General features: G+C 29.2%; 1 protein-coding gene across 1 annotated transcript; it reads right to left on the reverse strand.

Moving 5' to 3' along the window:
• Positions 1–2,587: 2,587 nt before the first annotated feature.
• Positions 2,588–23,819, reverse strand: LOC129913225 (muscle segmentation homeobox). Its single transcript, XM_055991783.1, has 2 exons — positions 22,430–23,819; positions 2,588–3,074 (listed from the first exon to the last, which is right to left on the reverse strand). Exons 1-2 carry the CDS (start codon positions 23,361–23,363, stop codon positions 2,740–2,742), a joined length of 1,269 nt encoding a protein of 422 aa, XP_055847758.1. The 5' UTR covers positions 23,364–23,819; the 3' UTR covers positions 2,588–2,739.
• Positions 23,820–24,138: the final 319 nt, after the last annotated feature.

Here is a 24,138-nt window from a genome sequence, read left to right on the forward strand (position 1 = left end):
AAGACTAAATTTTGGGGCCCCTTTGATATTTGGGGGCCCCTTAGTTACAAAAAAAATTACGTATACGTATACGTTTTTTTTGTATGGCTTATTTTTTAGGTTTATTTTAATGTTTTAATATTTTCGTAATGCACTTTGCTATACTTACTTAAAATGTCTCTCATAAAAGTAGTAAACACTTGTACTAGGGGCCCCTAAAATTAAATATTTAGAGACCCTTAAAATAAAAATTTTTTAGCTTAGAGTTGATAGTTCTTGGGGCCTCTGTTCTGAAGTAATAAATACATATTTTATTTTCCATCATCAGACATAATTTTTTTATTTTGGGGCCCCTGAAAATTTATTTTTAGAGCCTCAAAATTAAGTGCTTAGAGGCAACCAAAATATAATATAATTTTGTTGGAGCCAAGAATTAATAGGTATTGGGGCCTCTGTTCTGAAGTAATATTCGGAATGCCACCAATAACGTAATGTTTTTATTTTGGGCCCTGATGTATTTATGTTGGGGCCCCTGAATTTATATTTAATTTTCCATTTGATTGTTTTGAACCACTTTTGAAGATCCTCAAATAATATTTTTTTTTGCTTTTTTTGGGGCCCCTAATGTATTATTTGTGGTGGCAAAGATTTTTCAAGTAATATTTTTTGGGGCCCTAAGATAAAATTATAATTTTTCTTTTAAAAAAGCAGTTTATTTTTTTTGGGGCCCCTGGAGTAACTTTTTTTAAAATCAATATACATATATTGTGTGGCTGCCAATGCATTATACATTACACTGAATGACATAATTTGTCTCCCTTGTTACTTCGTAACTCAATTTATGCTAACAGTTTCCTTCTCTGCATTGTCCCCAGTGGGGGCCCTGTGGTCAGTCGGGGGCCCCGGGGCACCGCCCCGCTTGCCCCAAGGGAGTGTACGCCTCTGTTTTTCATTAATTATATATTTCTTGCTCTTGAAGCCTAAACAGATTTCAGTTTCATCCTAAAAATCATAAGTATTTAGACTATTTTTTTAAGTTAAAAATCATTGACTTTTTAAAGATTTTAGCACAATAATTATTGTCATTTTTAAACATTTTCTCAATAAACCAATAAATGCCATCACTTTTTTTTTTTAATGTTCAATACTTTCAGTGGTGGAACTTTATTTGGTTATCAAGTTGCAGATTAATTTCAAACTTCTCCATTATTTCTTTTTTAGATCAAAAAGTTTGTATAAACTTGAACCAACTTTAAACTGATTACTCAAAAGTGTTATTCATAATTTTTGAACTAACACTCCTCAGGTACTATATTTCGGAATCAACCGTAATTCAATATTTAGGTTTTTATGGATATTCTTTCTTTCTCTTTCCATTTAAATACCTAAAATCAAATTCAGAATAGCTAAATTCTAATTTGGATAGATTCAGATTCCCAATCGAAATAATTCTGACGAAAGTTCAAAAGTTCTTTTCCCAATAATTTACATATCTCTGTTAGTTTTCGTTCCGAAGTCTTTTCAGAATTGAACTGATAGTAAAACAGAGTTAAGAACACCATATAAACAATTTGTTGTCCGAACTAAAATGCTTTAACAAAAAAAGCATATAGCTACCTAACATTGAGAAATAAATGTAATGCCGTCGGCAATACCCAATTTTCCAAAATATTGATTTTCATCAAATAAAACGATAGCTTTTTTTAATTTTTCTTTAAAAATGAATGTTTTATAATTTTTTTCTCAAGAATTTCCATTTTTTTGTTTTTTTTTTATAATTTTGTGTTTTTGTTTTTAAATATAGTTTAAAATAATATATACAATAAGTTGTTTGTTTTTTTTTTTTTTCAAGATTACAATAATACAATAATAAATCTTATAACATTTACGTTTTTTCTCTCCGTATACGTCTATAATATATAATATATATATTGATGTATGTATTTACATAAATTTATTAATTAAACTTTTCGCGCTTAAGTCAATTTTAAGTACAAAAAATTAATTTTTTTTTTTTTTTTAATTTTATCTTTGAAATATTTTTTTTTTATTTTCTTTATTTTCATATAAACAAAATTAAGACGAAATAAATAATGAACATAGTTTTTTTTTTATTTTTTATTTTTTTTATATTCTTTCTTTTACTAATTTATGTACAAAAAATAAAATGCTTTAAATATTTTATACATTATTGCTGATAGTTTTTTTTTTTGTTTTGTTTTTAATTTTTGGATTTATTGTTTTTTTTTTTTATTTGAGTTTTAGTTAATTTTCTTAATACAACCACTTGGTAATAATACAAATTATATATTTTTATTTAAATTTTGTTGCCTCTAAGAACCAATCAATATTTACAATTTTATATTTTTTTTAATTTTGTATATTGCAGTTTTTAATTTTATTTTTAATTTTTACTAGTTTTTGACTTTAATTGCTTTTGAAGGTACAGCAATCGTGGAGGAAATAAGAATTTTTTTTTTTTATTTATTAATACTATACATACAATCTTCTTTGAATTATTTTGCTCTTCTAATAATAACTAATTTTAATATTTTTGTTTATTGATTTAACTGGACATTTGTGTGTAACTTAAGATTAATTTTATTTATTTTAATCTTTTATTTTTTTTTTTTATTTACAAAATGCTCTAGCATCACAGCAATTTTGGGGGTTGAGGGGTACATTTTTTTCTCTTTTGGATTATTTTTTATGATGATGTTTTTTTTGATAATCAAAATTTTTTTTTTATTATGGTTAACTCTATCCTAAATGCATTAAATTTGGATGAAAATAACCCATATAAAGTTGAGCGCCAGGAGCACCACGTCCCAACGCGGCCATTTTGATTTTTTCAATTTCAGCTTCTTGGAGGCGTTTCGCCTTGGCACGTCGATTTTGAAACCAGATTTTCACCTGTGTTTCAGTCAGCCTTAATGATGAGGAGAATTCAGCACGTTCAGCAATGCTTAAATATTGTTTTTCACGGAATTTCTTTTCGAGTGATAGTAATTGTTGCGTTGTGAATGGTGTACGGGGTTTACGATTTGGTTTGTGCTTGCGCAGATTGCATTTGATTCTTGGTGGTTCGTTGTTTTCTGAAAGAAATAGAGAAAAGAAGGTTATTAGTTTTTGTATGGTAAATAATTGAATAAGAAAAAAAATTAAATTTATGAAGATAAGTGCTGTTGGGAGTGAAATACGATCCACAATCATGAACTCAAAAAAGATCTCTAACAAAATTTATAATTTAAGTTCTAAAAGATGCTTATTATCACAAAAATATGGATTTTCTAGCAAATTTCTATGATTTTTTTTTTAATACCTACGATCCACAAGCTTCTGAAACTTTTCCGTCATCTTTTCAGCTGATTTAGGCTTCTATTTTTATAAATCGCCTTATTCTTAAACATTTTCTACCGTAATGATCTTTGAAATATAATCCACATACCAAGTATAATGGGAAAATGTTGATTAGCACCTTTGCATACTTTTGGGCACTGTTAAAAACTTTTTGTCTTTTATGTTGCAAGTTGTATAATCATTGACTCATAAAATAACCAAAATAGGTTCAAAAGAAGTGTCATTCTCAGAAGAAAATCAATAAAAACGTCTTAAAAGAAAAACCATTCATTTCGGCATTATAATTTAAACACGATCCACAAGCTTAACAATGTTTTCCATCGTCTTTTTGGCTTATGTTAGTTTGTATTTTCATACTTCGCAAAATTGATAACAATATTCCATTACAGCAACTCTTTAAATATGTCCCACATATCAAGTTTAGAGATTTTAAGCGAAATAAGTCATGTTTTTCTCTTTTTTACGCAGTTTTATTAAATTTAAGTCTCCATATTGTCACATTTGATGACATGTGACACATAAAACTAACTTAAAAAAACTGAGAATGTAGAAAAATCAAAAATTAATACAAAATAAATCAGAAAACAATAACTTTGACATTTTCCCAATACGATCCACAAGCTATAACTTTGTTATTTGAATGCAAATGAAGTTCTTTTTCATTTAAAATTAAAGAAATAATATCTCTTAACATATTTCTATCAAGATATTTTGAAAAAAAAATCAGAAAATTGAAAAAGTGTTATTGTTTCAAGAAAACGTCCAACCCTTGTAAAAAAAAGTTTTATATGATTTCCAATTCAATGTAAATCAGCGAATCAAAATGTAACCAAAATTAACAAATGACAGATGTATGTTAAAACCTCCTTAAATACCCTCATCCATTATCAAAAAAAAAAAACACACATCATCTTTTTCCCCTTCGAAAATCCCATATCACTAAATTCAAGTGGTATTCCAAATATTTTTTTCATAAATCTTCTAAATATCTTATATGGCACTCTATACAACACATCTCCGTCGGCAAATACACAACAAAATATATGTTTATACAATAAACACATCACTTCTTTCAACTCCATGAATTGAATGCCACAAATTGTGAATTAAAATTTATGTTGACTTTCTGTCTTTTCTTCTGCCGAATGGCATTTATTTTCAGAAAACCAAAACAAGGGAAAATACTGAAACACATAAGTAGGTACCCTCTTTTGGATATGGGATGTTAAATGAGAAAATCCACAAAAAAAAAGAAAAAAATTATAGATACTTATTCGAAATAAATTCCACTATTAATAGGGTCGCTCGTTTAAATGATGCCCTAAACCAAAAATACACAAAAATACTGAAAACACTTCGATGCGGTGTGGCATGGACTATTAACTCGATTAAATGAAGTGAAAAGTGTTAATTGAACGCGAAGCAACATAAATTAATGCAACAAATTCCAAATACAATCCACATCTCTAAAAACGATCAGAAAAACATTTAAATTTCAGACATAATTACTCCAAATGACTGACATTATACATGGTATTGGATTTTCAACAAAAACAAAAAAAAAAACAATTTGCAACATTTCGCAGCACAAATCAATCAACACCTTTTTTTTCCTGATTTGTTGTTGTTTCTCTTTGCAATTGACACATCACACGCAAAAAAATTTGTTTCAAGATACAAATCTTTGTTTTTAAAGATACACCTATAAGCAAATGTATCTATATGTGGCATGCTGCGAGAAGCAAAAAAAATCTCAGTAGCAACCGCAAAAGTGACAAAGAATTAAACCCATTTCCAACATATAATTATCTAAGTGGCCAATAAATTCGCTGTCTAAACTATTTGTCAGACATTAAAGAAAAAGCCACTTCGAGAGCGCCGCGGCGTGCAACAAATCTTTCTTTTAAACAAAGTAACAAAAAAAGAAGTCTAAAAAATCACGCAAAAAAATAATAGCTTTATCCAAAAGATACAACATGCGAGCGTTCTTTGCTAGGCCGCAAATACAAAAAAAAAAAACTTTTGGCTTGTGCTTAAACAAACGACTCACACTTTTTGACAAAAAACACACATGTATCTGTATCTATCTATCAGATACACATGCAGCATGCAAAAATGTATCTATTTTGAGATTAAAATGTAATTTAAGGGATTTTTAGGTCTTTTGTTCGTAAATTTTTCGCATTTATTCGTGCCGCGCAAATGAAAAGATACAAGATATCCATGTCACACACTCTCAAACGATTGCCTGCGGTGGTATTTTAAGTGATTTTTAAATAGGGTCAGACGAGATCATGCATATTCAAAGATTCCTTTTTTTTTTTTAAATTTCTCCTTATAGCTACACTAAATGATACTGACGAGTGATTTATATACAAAAACAAATTTAAAAAAAATTAAATTTAAGGTAAGAAAAAAAAAAAGTATCTATGGAGTGAAATTTAATTTCAAACTTGATTAAGTGTTGAGAAAATTTAATTAAATGCATCATTACATGTATTTTTAAATAAATTCATGCAAAAGATACAATTTTCTTCAACCCAATTTTGTATCTTTTAGGAACAATGACAATTTTCTTGGTAAAATATTGCATTTGCCGGATTATTAACCCAACAATTAATGTGCCATCAAATTGACATTTTTTTTCTCGTCTTCTGTTTGAAAAAAAAACAAAAAAAAACTGATCCAGGGACATACATTTTTTCTAAAAGACAAAGATACTCAGAGAGATAGGATTATCCCAGGGTAAAAATTGAAATTAAGACCAAAAACAAACAAACAAAAACGAAATCCAAACAAAATTAGCATACGAAATTCATTCATAAAGCGAAATGAAAATGTTCGACATGGTATTATGAGGCTGCTGTAGATGCGATGCAGATTGTGAATATTTCTGTAATTAGTACAACATGGCTCGGGAGTTATACAAATTAAATTTTATTTTTATTTAAAACAATTTAAAATAACAACCGGTTTTTTTTTTTGTTTCATTTCAATACTATAACTAAAGGTTTTGAATTTCATTGTGGGTTATTCAAAAAAAGATACAAAAAAAAACAGAAGAAAAACAATAAAATTGGATGACAATTTTTGGGTGCCACACGTTTTTTTTTATTTCTTCTCTTCCTCTCAAGTTTGATCTTAAAGAAAAAAAAATTGACTTAAACGACATCATGTTAATAGGTTTGAATCCAAGAGATAACGACGATAAGGTCGTTTGTAATCGATCCTTGTGTGATGAGAATAAGAAGATATAGGTTGGGACAGATATACCTGTTATATATGCATACGCAGAGTTGAATTTGAGTATCTTAAAAAAATGGAAGGTGTTGGGTTGATATGGGTTAAATGAGCCTATTTATGTGACACATTATTATTATTATATTTTTGTATAAGACTTCCGATGCAAAAATCAATGAATTCAAATTGCTAATTAGGTTTAACATTTTATATCATTATCAAGTTAAGAAAATATCAAATATACATTTTTTTATGGTTTTGACTTTCCCTTTGGCTTAGATATAAAAGAGCGAATGAGGAAGTTTGATTGATATCAAAGCTTAGCAAAAAATCTAAATAAGGTTTTGGTTGACTTGATGTGGAACGTATTGCATAAATCATTTTTATGGGTCAAAATAAAATTGGTTTAAATTGATATATGAGAGTAGAATCTATGTGGAACATATTTGTAATACAATTTATTATATTTTTTGGTTGAATTTAATAAACTTTAAAGTAATTCAATCTATAGTGCAAACTTTTGGGCTGAAATTCCCGATTTTCACTAGAAAATAATGATGTGGAACGTATTTGTATTTTTTTGTGTTTTTATGCTTTCTCTTGGAACATTTTTGTATTTATTTTAAATGGTGACTAGGAGTGATTTTTGGAAAAAAATTATTTGTGAATGTTAAAAACAGTTGTATATAACCAATGTGGAACGTATTACCTAGACCTGCTTTTGTGATTATGATTTTTTTTTTATTTTTCAAACTCATTTACATATTAAGTAGGTTAAAGCAATTGCAATATTTTTGGTTTTAAAATGATGGTTACCATATTGATTAAAACAAATTGCAAATTCTCATCAAAATATGATGTTGTGGAACGTATTTGTGTTCTTAAGAAATATTTTACATTATTTTCATTTTTAGATGAATTCTATTTTTGTTTTTCAAACACTTAAACTCAAATTGAGAATAATTATTCTCCATAATAATTTGCAAACGCTGGATTATTTATGGTTAAATTAATATGGAACGTATTCAGTTAAGTCAGGTAAAATATAGTGGATCATATTTGTATTTCTTGGAATAAACTTAAATATTTTTTACTTTTTCACTTTAATATAGCGTCTCAATATCCCTGGACTTCATAAGTGCTAGAACTTTTACAAGAAAAAATTATATTTCATCAAAATAGCAAATGTGGAACGTATTTGTATTTTATTTTTGCTATGAAATTTGACACTTTGAATTATGGAACATAATCGTAGGAAATTACTTGATTGTATAACTTTTTGCAACGCAAAGCTATGTTCATGTTAAAAATGTCTTTTATCAAGTATGTGGAACGTAATGATAATAATACACCATTTAAACCTTAAATGAACTTTCTGAAAATTTCTATTCGTCAGGAACTTCCGATGAAAAATTCAATTCACATTAAAGAAATTTGCGAGAAATAAAAACCCATCTTCCACACCAGTTCTGTCATCACGTGCATTCCCACCTGTCAACTTATCATTCAAAGAAAAAACTCTTGCAATGTGTCGTTCGATTGACATTAGGTTTTTTTCGAATTTTTCATCACTCCAATTCTCAAAAGAAATCCTTTTTTTTTTCTTTTCTTCTTTCAGATTGCGCACCATATAAACTTAAAATAGTAATACCATTCAGCTACACTCTCATTGTAAGATGAGATACTTTTTTCCATTTTCAGAGACTGTTTTGTGCGAACCAATTTTTTTTTTATTTTTTTTGTTTTTGTTTGTTTACTCCTTTTTAAGTTGTTATGTAGTATAACTTGGTCTCTATATACGCATACATCAAGCCTTTATAACAACCACAAGGTGAATTCGTGTTTTAGTAATTTTTATTGCAAAATTAATTGATCATTTGTTACTAATTGCTTGGTATAGGTTTCGCATTTTACCATAATTGTCTTTTGCGGTCGCAGACGTAAGTTTATACATATACATTTTTATCTATTACTGCCCAACAGGGGATCACTCTCTGTGAGCCCAAAAACATAAAACGCTCGTATAAGGTTGGACTATAGGCGACGACGACAACGATCGACGACGATCAACACAACAAAATACAACGACGACGACAACCTGAAGACTTGACTTGGCAAATTCAAGTTCCACTTTAACAGGCCTTTAAATACATGTCCTTTTATTTTGTTATTTTTTTTATTTTTTAGGTAAAGTCCGCGTATATATAATAGAGCGCAGCTAGAGCGTGTTGATTTCATTGATTTAACGAATTCCCTCGATCGTTGTTGGAAATTAAATGCGAAATGGAGAGTGGATTTTACGTTTTTTTTTTTTTTTTTTTTGTTTTAATTCGAATCTTCAGCTTCTTTACCCCCCATGAACTAGCAATTAGTCTGAGCACGTACATTTTTGTATCTTTCATCTGGTGTGGATGGTAAGTTTGTATATATACGAGAAAATACCTGTATAGAAGCCATGTAGCACCATCGATTAGTAATTATTCGCTTTGCTATCTCGACAACTATGGTTCGCACATTTTATACCCACCGAACCCCATCAAGCGCACTCTGGATTCTACTATATATATAAACTGACTCGAATCGATGCATGGGGCGAATTATTTCACAATAAAAAGAGTTTTCATTTTGTATAGAAATTTTAATTAGAGCCAAATTTGTCACTTATGGCAACAATCACAGCTGGACTTGGATTCGAATGATGTGGTTGTTTGTGTTGGTTTTTTTTTTTTTTGTAACAAATTCAAGTCTCCATCCAGGCATGCACTTAAATTAAGTCTATCTACTCTATGTTTTGTTGGTTTTGTTGATTTTGTTTTAATGTGGAATCCAGTTTTTTTGTTTTTTATTGCACATCGTTTAATTAATTGAGTTATGTTACCAGATCAAATTGTATACCTTTAACCATATACATACAACATGTTGACGAGAGAAAAAAAGAAAATGAGAAAAAAAAATCGAAATGTCCTGGAAAACGATAAAATGAACAATCAGCAGCTTCTCATACATGGTTGCCAGAGTAAGTTTCACTCTTTTTTTTTTTATTAGTTATGAGAAAGCCTAATGAAAACTTTGAAGACTGTTTTTAAAAGATTTTAGACCAAAGAAAATTATTTCATTGAAAAAATGTTAAAAAAATTGATTTTCTAAGGAAAAATAAAGTGTGGAACGTATCTGTCAAAAGTGATATTTCTGTTTTATAGTTTTTAGGTTAAATCTGCTTATTTTGAACGTATATTAATGAATATAGGACCCTCTTAAAACAGAAAATAAACACAAATATAGGATGTAACATTGTTTAAACCAGTGTGGAATGTACGGTTTTGAAAACATACCTGCAATGCTTTGCATTTTTAATCAATTTTAAAGAATTAAAATTACATTTCAATGTATTTAAAAAAAAAAAAAAAATGTAAAACTTGTTTATTAGTGTGATAAAACTAGTGTGGAACGTATTTTGACAACTTTGGAATGCATACCGACACATGACTTGTATTTCTTATGAATTATTAATAATAGAATTACAAATTTACAATAAAATGGTGGATAAGGATGTAAGCTTGAAAATATTCATGTAGATCGTAATTTATGGGATGTGGAACGTATTTGCTTATGTTTGTTTTACTTGTATGAAGATTTTCAAAATAATAATATATTTAAGAGTGAGTAAAACTGATGTGAGTTTTATTTGTAATGCGTACACAAAAAATCTTCGATACGAAAACGTCTGTAGAGTTAATGTGGATCGTAATATATGAAGTTTCATTTTTGCAATTTTCTTTTTTTCTAGTTGTCCCCACAACAAGATGTACACATACTTTTTTGCCTAAGAGTTGAAAATTCTTCTCAATCAATACAATAACACTGAATTCATTAAGCTTTGGAGAGTTTGGAGAGTTTTTGTTAAATGTTTAATTTCTACTTTTTAAACATTTTCTTAAGTTTTTTTTTAATATTAAGAAATTCTGCTCTAAGAAAATATCAAAAAAAAAGAATACGTTAAACAAACATTCTGACACATGAAAAGATGTAGAATCTCCGTTCTAAGGTAATAAAACTTTATTTAAGAGAATTTTTCTTAATTGGCAACCATGCATAAAACCAACTTCCTTATGCCAATTAATCTCATCACATGCAAGATACTATACTTCGTTATTCTTATTTCTCCTATATACCCATAGGAGGAGTATAATAAAAAATCAAATAATTTGTGGAACCTAATTAAATTTGGCACATTAAACGATTCCCACAGAGCGGATCTACCACACCTCTGTGTGACCATATTGGACGCTGCGGTTGGCAGTCTATACTTAACATTGATAATGTCCACACACATTTTGTTCTCACATTTCAATAATTTATATGATTTGATTTCTATGGTAGATACTAATTAAATACAACAACTCCCCAACAAAATCCACAATATAAATTCAATTTGATTATAATCATCATCCATACTAACTTGTGAACTCTCCTTCTATCAAAGAAAATGATGGAGATAATAAAATGAATAAACTTAATTGATATATCAAAAGATATGGAAGTCACAATAAAATTCGAGTGACATATGGATTTCAAATTAGCATCTTGTATATTTTTTTTTTCACCCGTTTTCATGTTTCATTTCAAATAATGTGGGACGATATATGACACAGAAGATACACACAGAAAATTCAAGCAAAAATTCAGGTAAGAAAAAAAAATAAATATAATAAAGTAAAAGATACAAACAACCGATTGGTTAACAAGAATGTCGAGATAAATTACAATTTAAATGTTCGAATTATGGACTCGTTTAAGGAAGGAGCAAACTCACCTCTTCTCAAACCCATTTTCATTTCATTTTATCTATAGAAGATGCTCTTCTCTGTTTATAGTAAACAAAGAAAAAAAAATGTATCTTTTAAAGATTCTTCAGACAAAAACCGGTAGTTGATGAGTGAGATACAATATTAAAAAGAGGCATCCCCTGTTTGGATGTATCAACATCTGTGTTTGTATATATTCTCTGAGGTTCTTGTTCCACAACCAAATGTCACATCCAAATTAAACTTCACTATAAAATTAAATTGGTAATCTAATAAATTTTCAAAAAAACTCACAATAAAGAAAATATGTGTGAGAGAAGAAGACAATAATAATAATGAAAAGGATTAAAGGATTGTGTGGAATGTATATCTGAGATAGGGATTATGCGCTTCTGTTTTTGTATAAAATTGAATTGAATTATATTTTCCTGTTGCGATTTGTAATTTCAGATAAGATTTTTGTCTCTCAACACAAAAAAGGAGAGAAAACAATTCAATAAATTTTAACAAAACTGGGAAGAATTGTGTGTGGATTGTAATTGTCTGTGCGGGGGCAATAAAAACGTTTTTTTACTTAATTAATTTTGATTAGTATCTTTTGATAGGGATTTTTTTGTTCGTTGTTGGTATAGCTACCTACAACAAAGAAAACAGGAGTTCTTTTAGTCATCAACACTTCATCTATTGCACCACATGGGATGGAAGAGTTTTTGAATTGAAATCGATACCGGTGATTAGCTTTAGTTTGGATATAAAGACATGACATACGGAATTTATATCAAAAGTTTATTGTTTTTAAATTAAACACATTTTGAAAAAGAGTGGATCTTAGAAGTAAAATATCAAATTTCTTTAGTAATGTAAATTTTTATAAATATCTGTTTAATCAACCACAACCTTTTACATCGTAACAAAATTGATTGATTTACAATCTTCTATCTTGAAGATGCTCCAAAGTGAAAATAACTTAAAAAATTAAAAACATAATATAGAATGGTTTGTGGAACGTAAATTTTTATACATCTGGTAACTAGATTATATAAAGGTTCTGAAAGTAAATAGAGTTCAAGCTGTATTTTGCCATAGAGTTGGCTTTTTAACATTCTGTCTTCAGATAGAAATGAAATATTCAAAAAAAATCACAGAGTGTAGATATTTCAGCTTTACGTTCCACAGACTGTAATTCGAATGTGAAATGTTCGATTGATAAATTTCAAGTTTTCCTATAATTAATTAGCCTATTATCTTTCAGTTTCCTTTCAAAAATGTATTGTATAAATGGTTAAGTATATGCTGTGGAACCCGTTAATATTGGATTTGACGAATTAAGTCAAATTTTACCTTAGAAAAACAAAAAGAAGATATACACTTCTGTGTTATGATAGATATATGAATGCTATTTCCTAAAATTTCTGAGGTAAAAGAAAAGAGACAAACTATGTAATATCTGCAAAATTCAAAATCTTACGTTCCACAATTAATTTTTCTAAAAACTAGAATTACTATAATACTGAAAGCGATTTTTTCGATTAGCGTAGAGAAATAGAAAATGCATTTTTTTTTATATAATTGTGGATCATTATTATTGAAATGACCAGAGCGTAAAAGTAACTCTCATCATAAAAAAAAAACTTGCATAATTTTCAATTAAACCAAAGTTATTTAATTAAAATTATTCAAAAAATAGTCGTTTTAATGTAAATACCATCAATCCCATCAACACACCGCATAATATGCATTTTCTCATCATTTTATATGATTTCACTTTTTATCTCTCACACCTGGGGTTAGGTTATAAGGTTTATAATGTTTTATTTATGCGCATAATATTTCCAAATCTAAATTTTTATTTCTTTCAAAAGGTGACAAAATGTTTGTTTCAAAATGAAAATAATTATAATCACACACACCACACAGCCCACACACAAAATGGGTATATTTAAAATTCATTAGGAATTTATTTATTTTTTTTTTTTTACAAAAATAGAATTATGATAAATATGAGTGCTCATTCATCAAAATACCTGCATTGCCTTGAAAAATCATATTATTTAACCCAGGTGTTGGGTTTTTACTAAAATGTCAAACATTCCACAAAAGAGTATATCTAAGAAGAAATATTCAAAATTTTTAAGATGCTTTTCTTCAAAAATAAGCTTGCTTCTAAGCAAGTACAACAGCTTTATAAACAAAAAAATTAACAAATAATAATTTTTTAGAATATAGATACTCAAATACCAGTCAACAGTAAAATAAATAAAAAAAACCGATAATCATGTGATCTAAACGAAAAAAAAAACACATTTTCCACATCAGTGGTTTTGGAATTATGTATTAATCAATTATTATTTTTTCCAAAGATAAAGAAGGTCAATAGATATACCAATTTTTGTTTAAAATAAATATTAACATGCGAACAAGTGTCTTTTGATTGAAAGGTTAAGCTAGAAAAATAAATCGATTTTAATAATGAGAGTTTTGTTTTTAATATTTACACTTGTGTTGATATTATTTTTTTTTTCAATTGAAATTACTTTTGTTACGAATTTATATGCAAAACAGCTGGACTTATTTTCTATAATATCCTATAAAATTCGGACTGTGGAGCAAATTTTCTACATCCTGAGGCACTGCTAACTTTAAATAATAAGCCAATAAATAAGTGGAACGTATTTAAATATCATAAATCAAAACCAAACTAAGTAAAAAATGAAAAGACACAAATTAAATTGACACTTAAACAAAACTAACATGCCTTTGTGATGAAAAACAATTAAATTTACGATCCACATGCTAATGCATGCACTCAACAATGTCAATTCCTTAAAAAAAAATCACAGCCTGTCAACATGTTGACTTGACAGTTAACCCAAGAAATATTAATTAGTACTTAAATAATAAATACAATGAAAACAATAAATAGATTCAAATCAATAAGAACTGTCAATTGGATGTCATAACTAAACCATATTAATGATTAATTTCTACGATGAAAAAAGGTGTGGAACAAATTTTATTAGTGACAATACTCATAGATAAATGTTTAAAAGTAATAAAATAAAGTATGACAGTTGATTAGAAGATACATTTTATTTTTGGATCCTATCTTTTTCCCAGATTAAATTATGTATGTTTGGAATCTCATAATCACCCTAACTACCATACGAGTAATTCATCTCATCGTCATTTATTCCGAAAACACAAACAAATTAACATTCCTCTAGTTTCCTGGTATAAAAATAAACTTACGATCCACATGCTAATACCTGCATTTAACAGTGTCAATCTTTCTTAAAATCAAACAAACTGACAATATGTTGATTATAAGACAAAGCTTAGAAACAACTAATTAGTATATTTGAATGACAAAAACAAGGACAAGCAGAAAAGTCGCAAGCTGAACAAAGAGAACCACAATTAAATTTTCCACATCTCTTGTATCTAAATGCAAAAATACGAATTTAAATAAATCAACAAAAAAAAATCTCTTGATATTGATTGGTAATCAAATATAAAGTTCAATCGAATTAGGTCTGTGACTTGACAAAAAAATTGTCAATTTTTTTTTTAATGAATTCGCGCACACACCTACAAACAAATAGAACACAAAAATCTATATAAAACAGGTAGAAGAGAAGAAAAAAAAAATTATATGGTAATTTAATGCAAATAAATTACTGCTGTTGAACATTAATCATTCGCTTGAACAAATAAACGAACAAATGTGTGGAATAAATAATAAAAATAAAAAAACAAATACCTTTAAACAAAATAAGGTGCGAATGTATCACAAATAAAACATCCAACAGAGATAAGCTACGATAATAATTATAATAGCAGCCTGACGACGACTGACGATGGCGACGAAGGTGATATACTCGTGCGTTCCACAAACCTTAAACGAGCCCATTAGTTGGTCGGTTCGGTTTGAAAATAGCGTGCAAAATGCATATTATGAGGTTAATACGATATTGCATGCAACTTTTAAACTGCCTTAGACACACCTTAAAATTTTTGCTGAAAACTGCAACACAAATAAAACAATTCATATGTAATTAATTTCTCTTTTATATCTTCATATAGAGTAGAGGTAGGTACACTGCCATTGCCAACCCCGTCATCATACCACAAAAGACAAATATACACAAATTTATTTGTCTGTATGTGAAAATGTACTTCAACAAATTAGCGATTAGAATTGAAACAAATAATAAAATTATACAAAAAAAAAAAGAAGAAAAATACCAAAGTGTAAAATCATTAGCTAGTTGTTGTGATTATCTCTTTTGTGTTGATTGCTTTTTGAGAACGATGAATAACAATTCAAGTGCGGCGCTAACTAATAAACTTTCCGATGATGTTGAATTATCTTTTAACACTCATGCAATAAGTGTGTGATTGCACTTAAGTCGCTGCTTTTTTTTTTTTTGTTAACAATCATATAATAGCTTGATATAGCTGGCATAGAGATAGAGACTCAGGATACACTATTAAGTTAACAAGCACTTAATATGGTGCAATCTTAATAAAATAACAATTTTACAATTTTTATAATTTAACAATTTTTCAATTTGTTCATTGTGTAGATAGGGTTACCAAGTGGCATCTATTTTTTGACAAAAAAAAATATTTTTTGGCTGTTTTTCGATTTTTCTTAAAAAAGGGCAATACGTTCCACATACATTTTTCCCATGAGATTCTCCAATTTGAATGGCAAAAAAGTACTCATCAATTTAAAGAAAGTGTTAAATTTTTTAATCAATTTGTATATGATCCACAAGTTATCTGTGGAATGTAAAATTCACATTTAAAGTATTTTAATTGTAATTTCTTACAAATTTGTCTGGGTTTTTCGCAAATTTTATATTCCAGAAGTATTTATATTGAACAAATCATGTAATTAAATAACATTCTTTATATTTTTGTCATATTTTTCTAGAAAAAAAAATTGCAGAAAAAATAGAAACAAATCGTAAAAATGATTGTGGAAGGTATTTGCAGATTTTTCCTTGATTCGTTTTTATTGTGAAATTGATCATTTTTCTCCTGCAAATGGTTCTAGAACTAATAAAAGAAGTTTTCTTCAAAATATTTTATTGGTAACCCTATTTATTATTCTAAAAACTCCATTTCAGATCTGTTACACAAAAAAAAACTACAGATAGATAAGTTAGCGGCGGTGTAGTTGATTATACGGTATTGTTCTCATTTTTTTTACAAGCACTCATATGAAATATAGACAGATATCCCTCTACTTCATGTCCATCGAAGAATTCACCATCAACCCAACAGACATCGTTCTATATGAGGTTTAAGCAATTTGTATCATAATTTTATCTTTTATTTAGTACTTCATATTTTACAACAATGACTAGTGTGTGTGTTAGTCTATATGGGTTCTTGTGGGCATCACATTATTTATTTTTTTGTTTCATTTTAAAATGACCAAACACGCATTAGAAACGCTGATTAAATGGTTAAGATAAAAAAACATAAATAATGTTAATGTGGAGCAAAGAGTGAATAAAATTGACTTTTACTATTACACACTGATACGATCCACAAATAGTTATGAGTGGTTTAGGTGCTTATAGTAAAGTGTGTTGTATGTTTATAAGTTGTTGTTGTGACTTTAGTTAAAAAGTCTAAAAGTATATAAAACAGTGTTGTCCATTTATGATTTTATTAACACGATGAAGGGTGATTCATATAGTAATAGAAAAAAAGAGGAAGTAGTTTTTAGACAAGTAAATTGTTGTTCATGATTTTTCTTTCTATTCAAATTGAAGAGGGGGCTCTTGTTAGGAAAAGAATTTAATTTAATGGTTGAATTGGAAAATGTAAATTGCTTTGAAGAGTAAAATGCAGTGATTAAGTAGAAAAAATTATTTGGATGTTAACATATGAAGAATTTTCCCATTAATTTACTCCAAATCTTTTTAATTTTGCTAAATCTTAATACATTTTAAGAACAAAGAATTGAAGAAACCAGTAAAGCAATAAACTTTAGAAATTAACACATTTCAATTGAAATAAGAAGCTGTGGAACGTATTTTTCTTAATTTGGCTTCTATTTGTCTATATTAATTGCAGAACAAACTGAATAATAAAAAAAAATAAAAAAAAAATATCATGTGATAAATATTTCTTACAAACATAATAGAAATCTTTTTGAAAACGATTGAACAGCGACAGAAATAGAGAAATTTAGGTTCCACACAGTTAAATATCAAACTTTGTCTCAGAATCAATGATCAAACTATATCAAATACAAACACTAAATTCTATTGTCTAAAAAAAAAATTCTAAAACTTACGTTCCACATCACAGATTCCACATTTCTACCATCAAACTTTCCCATTTTGTAATGCCATTTTGTTCTTTATCAATTTGCAATAAAAAAATACATTCAATAAAACCAACTTAATGTACCATTAATCCACTTAATTTATCCTTTTACGATTGATAGCGCAGAATACATCATTAATCATGTCAAATTCATCGTCTGACATCCCCTCGCTATAACCACTACCTTAGTGATTATCCAGTCATCCCTTTAGGATATTTAAAGAGACCACAGACAAAAAAAAAAACAGATAATTACCATCAATTCAATAAGAGAAAGATACAGGATTTTTTTTATTTGGCCATAGGACAAAAAAAAACATCACAACTGCCTGCCTTCTGCGCATCATCAACCCCTGTCAAACGACCCTATCCATATCTACAGTAGCTGCACGCATTTAATTAGGTAGTCTCTCTTTTTTTCCGTGATGTCGCAAAACATTTAAAAATGATTATTATCATTACATCACAAGTAGGTATTGTTGTTTGAAGAGATACGATCCACAATAAAAAAGGAATTAGATATGAGATTTTTTTTTATGTTTTCTTTCGTCCACTTAATTAAGTGAAACATATATTTGACCTATTTAGTTGAGGATCAACAATATCTTAAAGACATCGGCACACAAAAACAAATAATCTGCAACATCGATCTGGACGTGTGGTGGTCTGAACTGAACCTTTCTCAATTCAGTTCAGTTCTAACACCTGATGATGTTGATGATGAAATAAACGACCTTGCTGTGTGCATTTTATTCCTTTTTTCTGTTCCACTTTGACATGGCGCACCTGTTTAAAAGTTTTGTGTCTTGCCGCCGTCGCTGGTGCTACCATCAACGACAATCGTGATGATAAAAAAATGTATCTAGATACTTTTTTATCGAAAGGAAAAAAAAATGCTCACACAATGTTCAATTATTTTATCTTGTCACTTGATTAATGTCAATTTGGGCATCGTTAAAAATCCTTTCTATACACAGAGAACTTTTAGCAAAAATTTCTCAAACATTCCCAAGATATTTCGAACTTGCGTTAAAGAAACAAACAAAAAAAAATGTTCAAATTCATTAAATTTGTCAACTTCCGAAACAATTTAAATGTGAAACCGTTTTTATTTTCGTTCGTTCCCATGGATTCCACACAAAAATCAACATATCAATCCGCCAAACCCATACAATCCACACCATTCGATATCTATACAACACAAGACACAAAGATATATAATAGAGAGGAGCTCTCGAAACAAGTGTGGCATGTCATCCGGCGTTCGTGTATAGTTTCTTTTATTAGGTAGAAGATAAAAACTTCAATTTTATTATATGTCAGTATCTTTGGTGTTAATGTTGTTCAGGCGGTTGATTTCGAGCTGCTGTATGTAGAAAAGGGTATCCCCCGCTCACGAAACGAAAATGTTAAATGTGATGAAATTGGAGAACACAATATTTTATGTTGCTTCTGAAGCACAAAGAACAATAAAACAAAAAAAAACAAAGAAAAAACACGAAACAAATTGTTTATCTAACATTCTTCTAAAGGTCGTCTAATTAGTTGTAAGTTGTATCGATCTTCTGTTGATGATGAGAGAGTGTCTTAAAAGTTATTAGCTTTGTCATGATGAAGCGATGGGGTGTGTTAGACGAGGAAAAGTTAACTCTTGACTGACTGTACACAATCGAATTAATCAAATGCAAATAAGAAAGAAAAAAGGTATTGTTGGTAGTTGAACAGGCCTTCTGTTTCCTGTTTGTTTTGTTTGTGAAGCATACAATAGGCATAGTATCGATAGAGTTTTTGTTGGAAGAAATACTTCAACACTTTGGTGACAAATTTCAAACGAGAAATCCAAACGTTCTAACGTTGTCAGTCAAATTCCTGACAAAAAATAAATATTCCTATCGTCTGGGTTGTAGAAAACATACAAAAGAAAAAAACAAAAAAAAATGGAGAAAATTCGATAATTTCCTATAAGATACAAATCCTTTTTATACCCACCCTCATTGTAAAATCAAGAATGCTTTATAAAAAGGTATAAAACCTAAACCAAAGTGACTCTTTAAATGCCAAAGACCGTGACAAAGTGTTTATGCCAACAAAAACTAGTGCGAAATGGCTGCTGATATTTTATGCTAAAATGTATACTATAAGGAAAGCAAAACAAGTCATCGGTCGTGAAGTTGAATTAAGAAGAAGAAAAACAAAGTGCTGACTTTAAGTAAGTGCAGGTTTATTACCTATAGTGTCGTCGGTTGAAGGTGGATACAATACCTATGGGAGGCTCTTTTTTCTATACCTATCGACTTTGTGAAGTTAGTAAATTGTCAAGAAGAATGTTTTGCTAATGAGAATAAAAGGAGTGGAAACAATTGCATAGCTTATTTGTTTGTAAAAGGAAAATTATTCAATTTGTAGGTTAAAACATGTTTTTTTTTTTTCGTTTAATGCCTTCGTGAATGAGGTCTTTTTTAGGAAGTGAGTTGAAATTTCATTCCTTTTTTACTACATAAATAAGGTCTTAAGAAATATCATTCGATTAAGATATTTAAAAAAATTATGGATCAATTATTTGATTCAAAAGATACATGTAGATCGTAGCTCAATTGTTTTTAGATTTCAAATTTTATGATTTTTTAATGAAAAAAGTAAAGAAATGACTGAGCATTCTATTTTATCTATTAAATTTTCGAATTATTAAAATACTTTTAACAAAAATTTTTATTACAATAAATTTATAATGAATGGAATATTATAGTTTACGTGAGAGCATATTTTTTAGATCAAAAACACACATTTTCAATATAAAATTTTATATATTTTTATTTAAACTCAGTTTGCACATAATAAATTTTATTTTTCTTCTTACAGAATACATGTGGAACGTATGTCTGGGCTTACAAGTAAGTTGATTTCAATAAATTATTTTATTTAGGTATATGTTATTCTGAGAATCAAATTTACCTCCTGAGTTATTTTAATACTAAATTAAAATTCTTAACAAAATAACAAAAAAAAAAACGAAGTTTTCACGCATACTTCAATAGTAACGGTACCTACTTATAATTAAAAACGCAGTCCGTTTTTAAGAAGCTTATTTTTCTAACAATCAACTGGTATCAACATTTTGTTAGATTTCTTTGATTAACCTTTAAAATAAACGTGTGGATCCTATTCAAATATTTTTGTTAAAACGATAGTCATAGAAAATTCGATTTATAAAGCATTATAAACCACAGTAACATTGTAGAAGAAAAAAAAGAACAGTTTTATTTACTTAAAAAATGCCATGAAAAAGATGACTCCACTTTAAAAAAAATAATTAGGTACTTTCATTCTTTTTTATTCATCACTTTTCAAAAAACAAAAATTTGTAGAATATATTTTTTTTAATTCAGTATATCAACATATTTGAAATAGAAAACAAATTGAATGTAAAGAGTGCAATCAAAAAAATACATTTGAATTGTAATAAGAAATTCAGAAGAAAAAATATCATGAATTAGATGTTTTAACCCATGAGCCATATAAACGGTACATATTCCAAAAATGGCAGTATGTTTTCAAAGAGCTAAGTACTTTATTATTCGATTTATATTTGTTTTTTCGTGTAATTTGTTCATTTAAATTTAAAAGAAACATGTGGAACCTATTGAAAAATCCGAAAAAATAAACATTTTACACTAAAAATTCTTTTTAAAGCTTATATCAGCTCTAAATAATATTGTAATAGAATCATATGTAAAAAAAAACTGTACAAGGGATCTCCGTATTTAAAAAAGATAACAACTTGTGTATTTTTTTTTTTTTTAATATAAAAAACTGAAATAATTTGCTTAAGAAGGGTAGGTACATGTTTAACGTTTTTTCCTTTGTAATCACTGAGAATTGTCAAAAAAGAAACTGATTTCAATTAATTTGTTTGAAAATAAAAAATTATTGTAATAATTAAATAGAATTACTTGAAAAATATCAGAAATGCACAATTTTCCATTATTTACTATACATAACGGTAAAAAATTCAAATTGGCAATATGTTTTTTAAAAGCTCATTTTTCTACCTATCGATTGACATAAATTTTATTATGTAATTGTATAAACTAGGCACAAAAGATACGTGTGGAACCTATTCAAATATTTCAGTAAAATAATTTACTTCGAAAATAATCCCTTTTCTACTGCAACATAATAAAATGCACATTATTCAATAAAACTACGACAGTTTAAAATTCCAATAATAATGGCTGCCCGTCGCACACTTTTTATTCAACTACAAATACCTAAATTGGAAGCTTGATTGGTTTGAAGCATATTGCAGAGGCGGACGAGTTGTGTCTACCCGTCGGGGTTTTTACTAATTTTTGTTCATATGATATAATGGGGTAGAATTTAACACAATATAAACAACCCAAAAAAATGAAGACGAGACTATGTTGATTATTTTTAATAAATTGGATCCAATAAAAGGCAATTACGGTAGTCAGTTCATAAAGGGTGCGCAAGAGATATAACCATTATCATATCCACACACATCAACCACTACTCTAATTGAATGTAGGTGGTTAATTGTTAAAAAAAAAAAATGGTATATGAGACAAATAACAAACCAACACTCAATTTAAAACGATTTATAGTTTTGTGGAACGTAACTACACACCACTTTTTTCATTCAATTTATGGGGGTTTAAAAAAACTTTTTTGATGCTTACCTCCACCAGGTCCAAAACTTTGTCCAGGAAATAATCCAGGCGGTCCAAACGGTGGCATTTGTCTCGCACCCGGCCATGGAACACCGCCAACAATTCCACCCCAAGCTGCCGCTAACGCACTAAATGTCGGTGTCGGTCGAATTGGTACATGTCCCGCCGCTAATGCTGCCGCCGAAGGAGATAGAATATGCGGTGAAGATTGCATCGAATTGGGCATTTCAGGCGATTTACTACTATCTAAGCCCGGCGTTGATCTACTATCATTATTCATATCTTCAATATCAATATCTTCTTCTTCCTGATTCGAATCATAATCAACTTCCGATTCGGCCGAACTGTGGGGCGTATGACGTTCATTTTTTGTCATTATCGTCGTCGTCGTCGTCAGACTACTGTGATTGCTCTCCTGTTGATGATGCAGCGATGAAACTGGCGATGATGATGAATTATTATTATGATGCTGATGATGATGATTGCTGAGGATATTGATGTTGGGCAGGTGATTTGATGAGTTATTGTTATTATTGCTGTTATTATTGTTATTATTGCAATTTTGGAGGTGTTGTTGGTGCATGGCGGCAATATGTTGCAAATGGTGCGGATGCAATAACATTGGCGGATGATGTGGCGCTGGAGGTGATATTGACGTTGTCGACGCTGCTGAATGTGGCGATGTTGTTGTTGCTGTTGTAACAGCGACGGTAGCGCTGGCGGCATTTAAAGTTGAGGAGGAAAGATTTGTAGGCAGCATCATATCAATAGGTTCGGTGGGACTCCGTGGCCTTGTGTCGGCCAACAGAGATGCCACACTAAAGTTACTCAATCGCGAGCTAGATTTGTGCATTTGATGTTGATGATGCGATGTTGGGGGAACCGTCGGGCTCGTCATTGTTGTACGTACACCAGTCACAGTCATTCCTGATAATTTTATCATATATGTTTGGATTTTTCAATTGAAAAAATAATAAAAAAAATAATTTTTTTTTAAATAGAATCCACAAAATCCACAAAACACTTAAAGACACACAAATGAATTATATCAAGGAAAATTATCTTTTTTGTTTTGTTTAGGAATCCGAGTTTGAATTGGAAGTATCTTTTTGTGTCACTTCACTATGGTTTTAAAGGATTATCCTTGTATCCTTGATTAGGTTTTCACTGGCACATTTTTTTTTATAAACTCGCTCGTCTCTTGATCGGATCTCGAGATGGATTATAAGAATCTTTTTTGTGGAACATAAACACGACAAGAGTTTTTTTCTTCGTCTCAGATCAATTTTTTTTTATTTTGAATTTTTCAAATTCAGTGTCCACAAAAGACACGCAAAACAATTTTTGAACAAGGAACACACGTCCAAATGAGATCACGACTGGTCTACAACTGAAGCACATGAGTTAAGATCGACGTTCATTCACTGGGTGCGAGCGATGGTGTCGTAGATACACACTCACACACAAAAATACTCACATACACAAATGCACACCCTCAAAACAATGCGGTGGAACCTGTTAGTAGGTTTTTTTGAGTTTGAGAAAAATCCACACCCTTTCCAACCGGCTTATAGTGTGGATTGTGCTACCCCAAATAGATGCAGTGAATAAGGACCAATAAAATGCGGTTCGACTTTTTTCTCTCTTTTATCTTGCTCTAACTGTTCTCATCTTTTCTGTTAACGGTGAAATTGTTGTTGGGTTTTTACGGTTTGGCG

Source organism: Episyrphus balteatus, chromosome 3 (genome assembly GCF_945859705.1).
Source record: "Episyrphus balteatus chromosome 3, idEpiBalt1.1, whole genome shotgun sequence".
Taxonomy (NCBI): Eukaryota; Metazoa; Arthropoda; class Insecta; order Diptera; family Syrphidae; genus Episyrphus; species Episyrphus balteatus.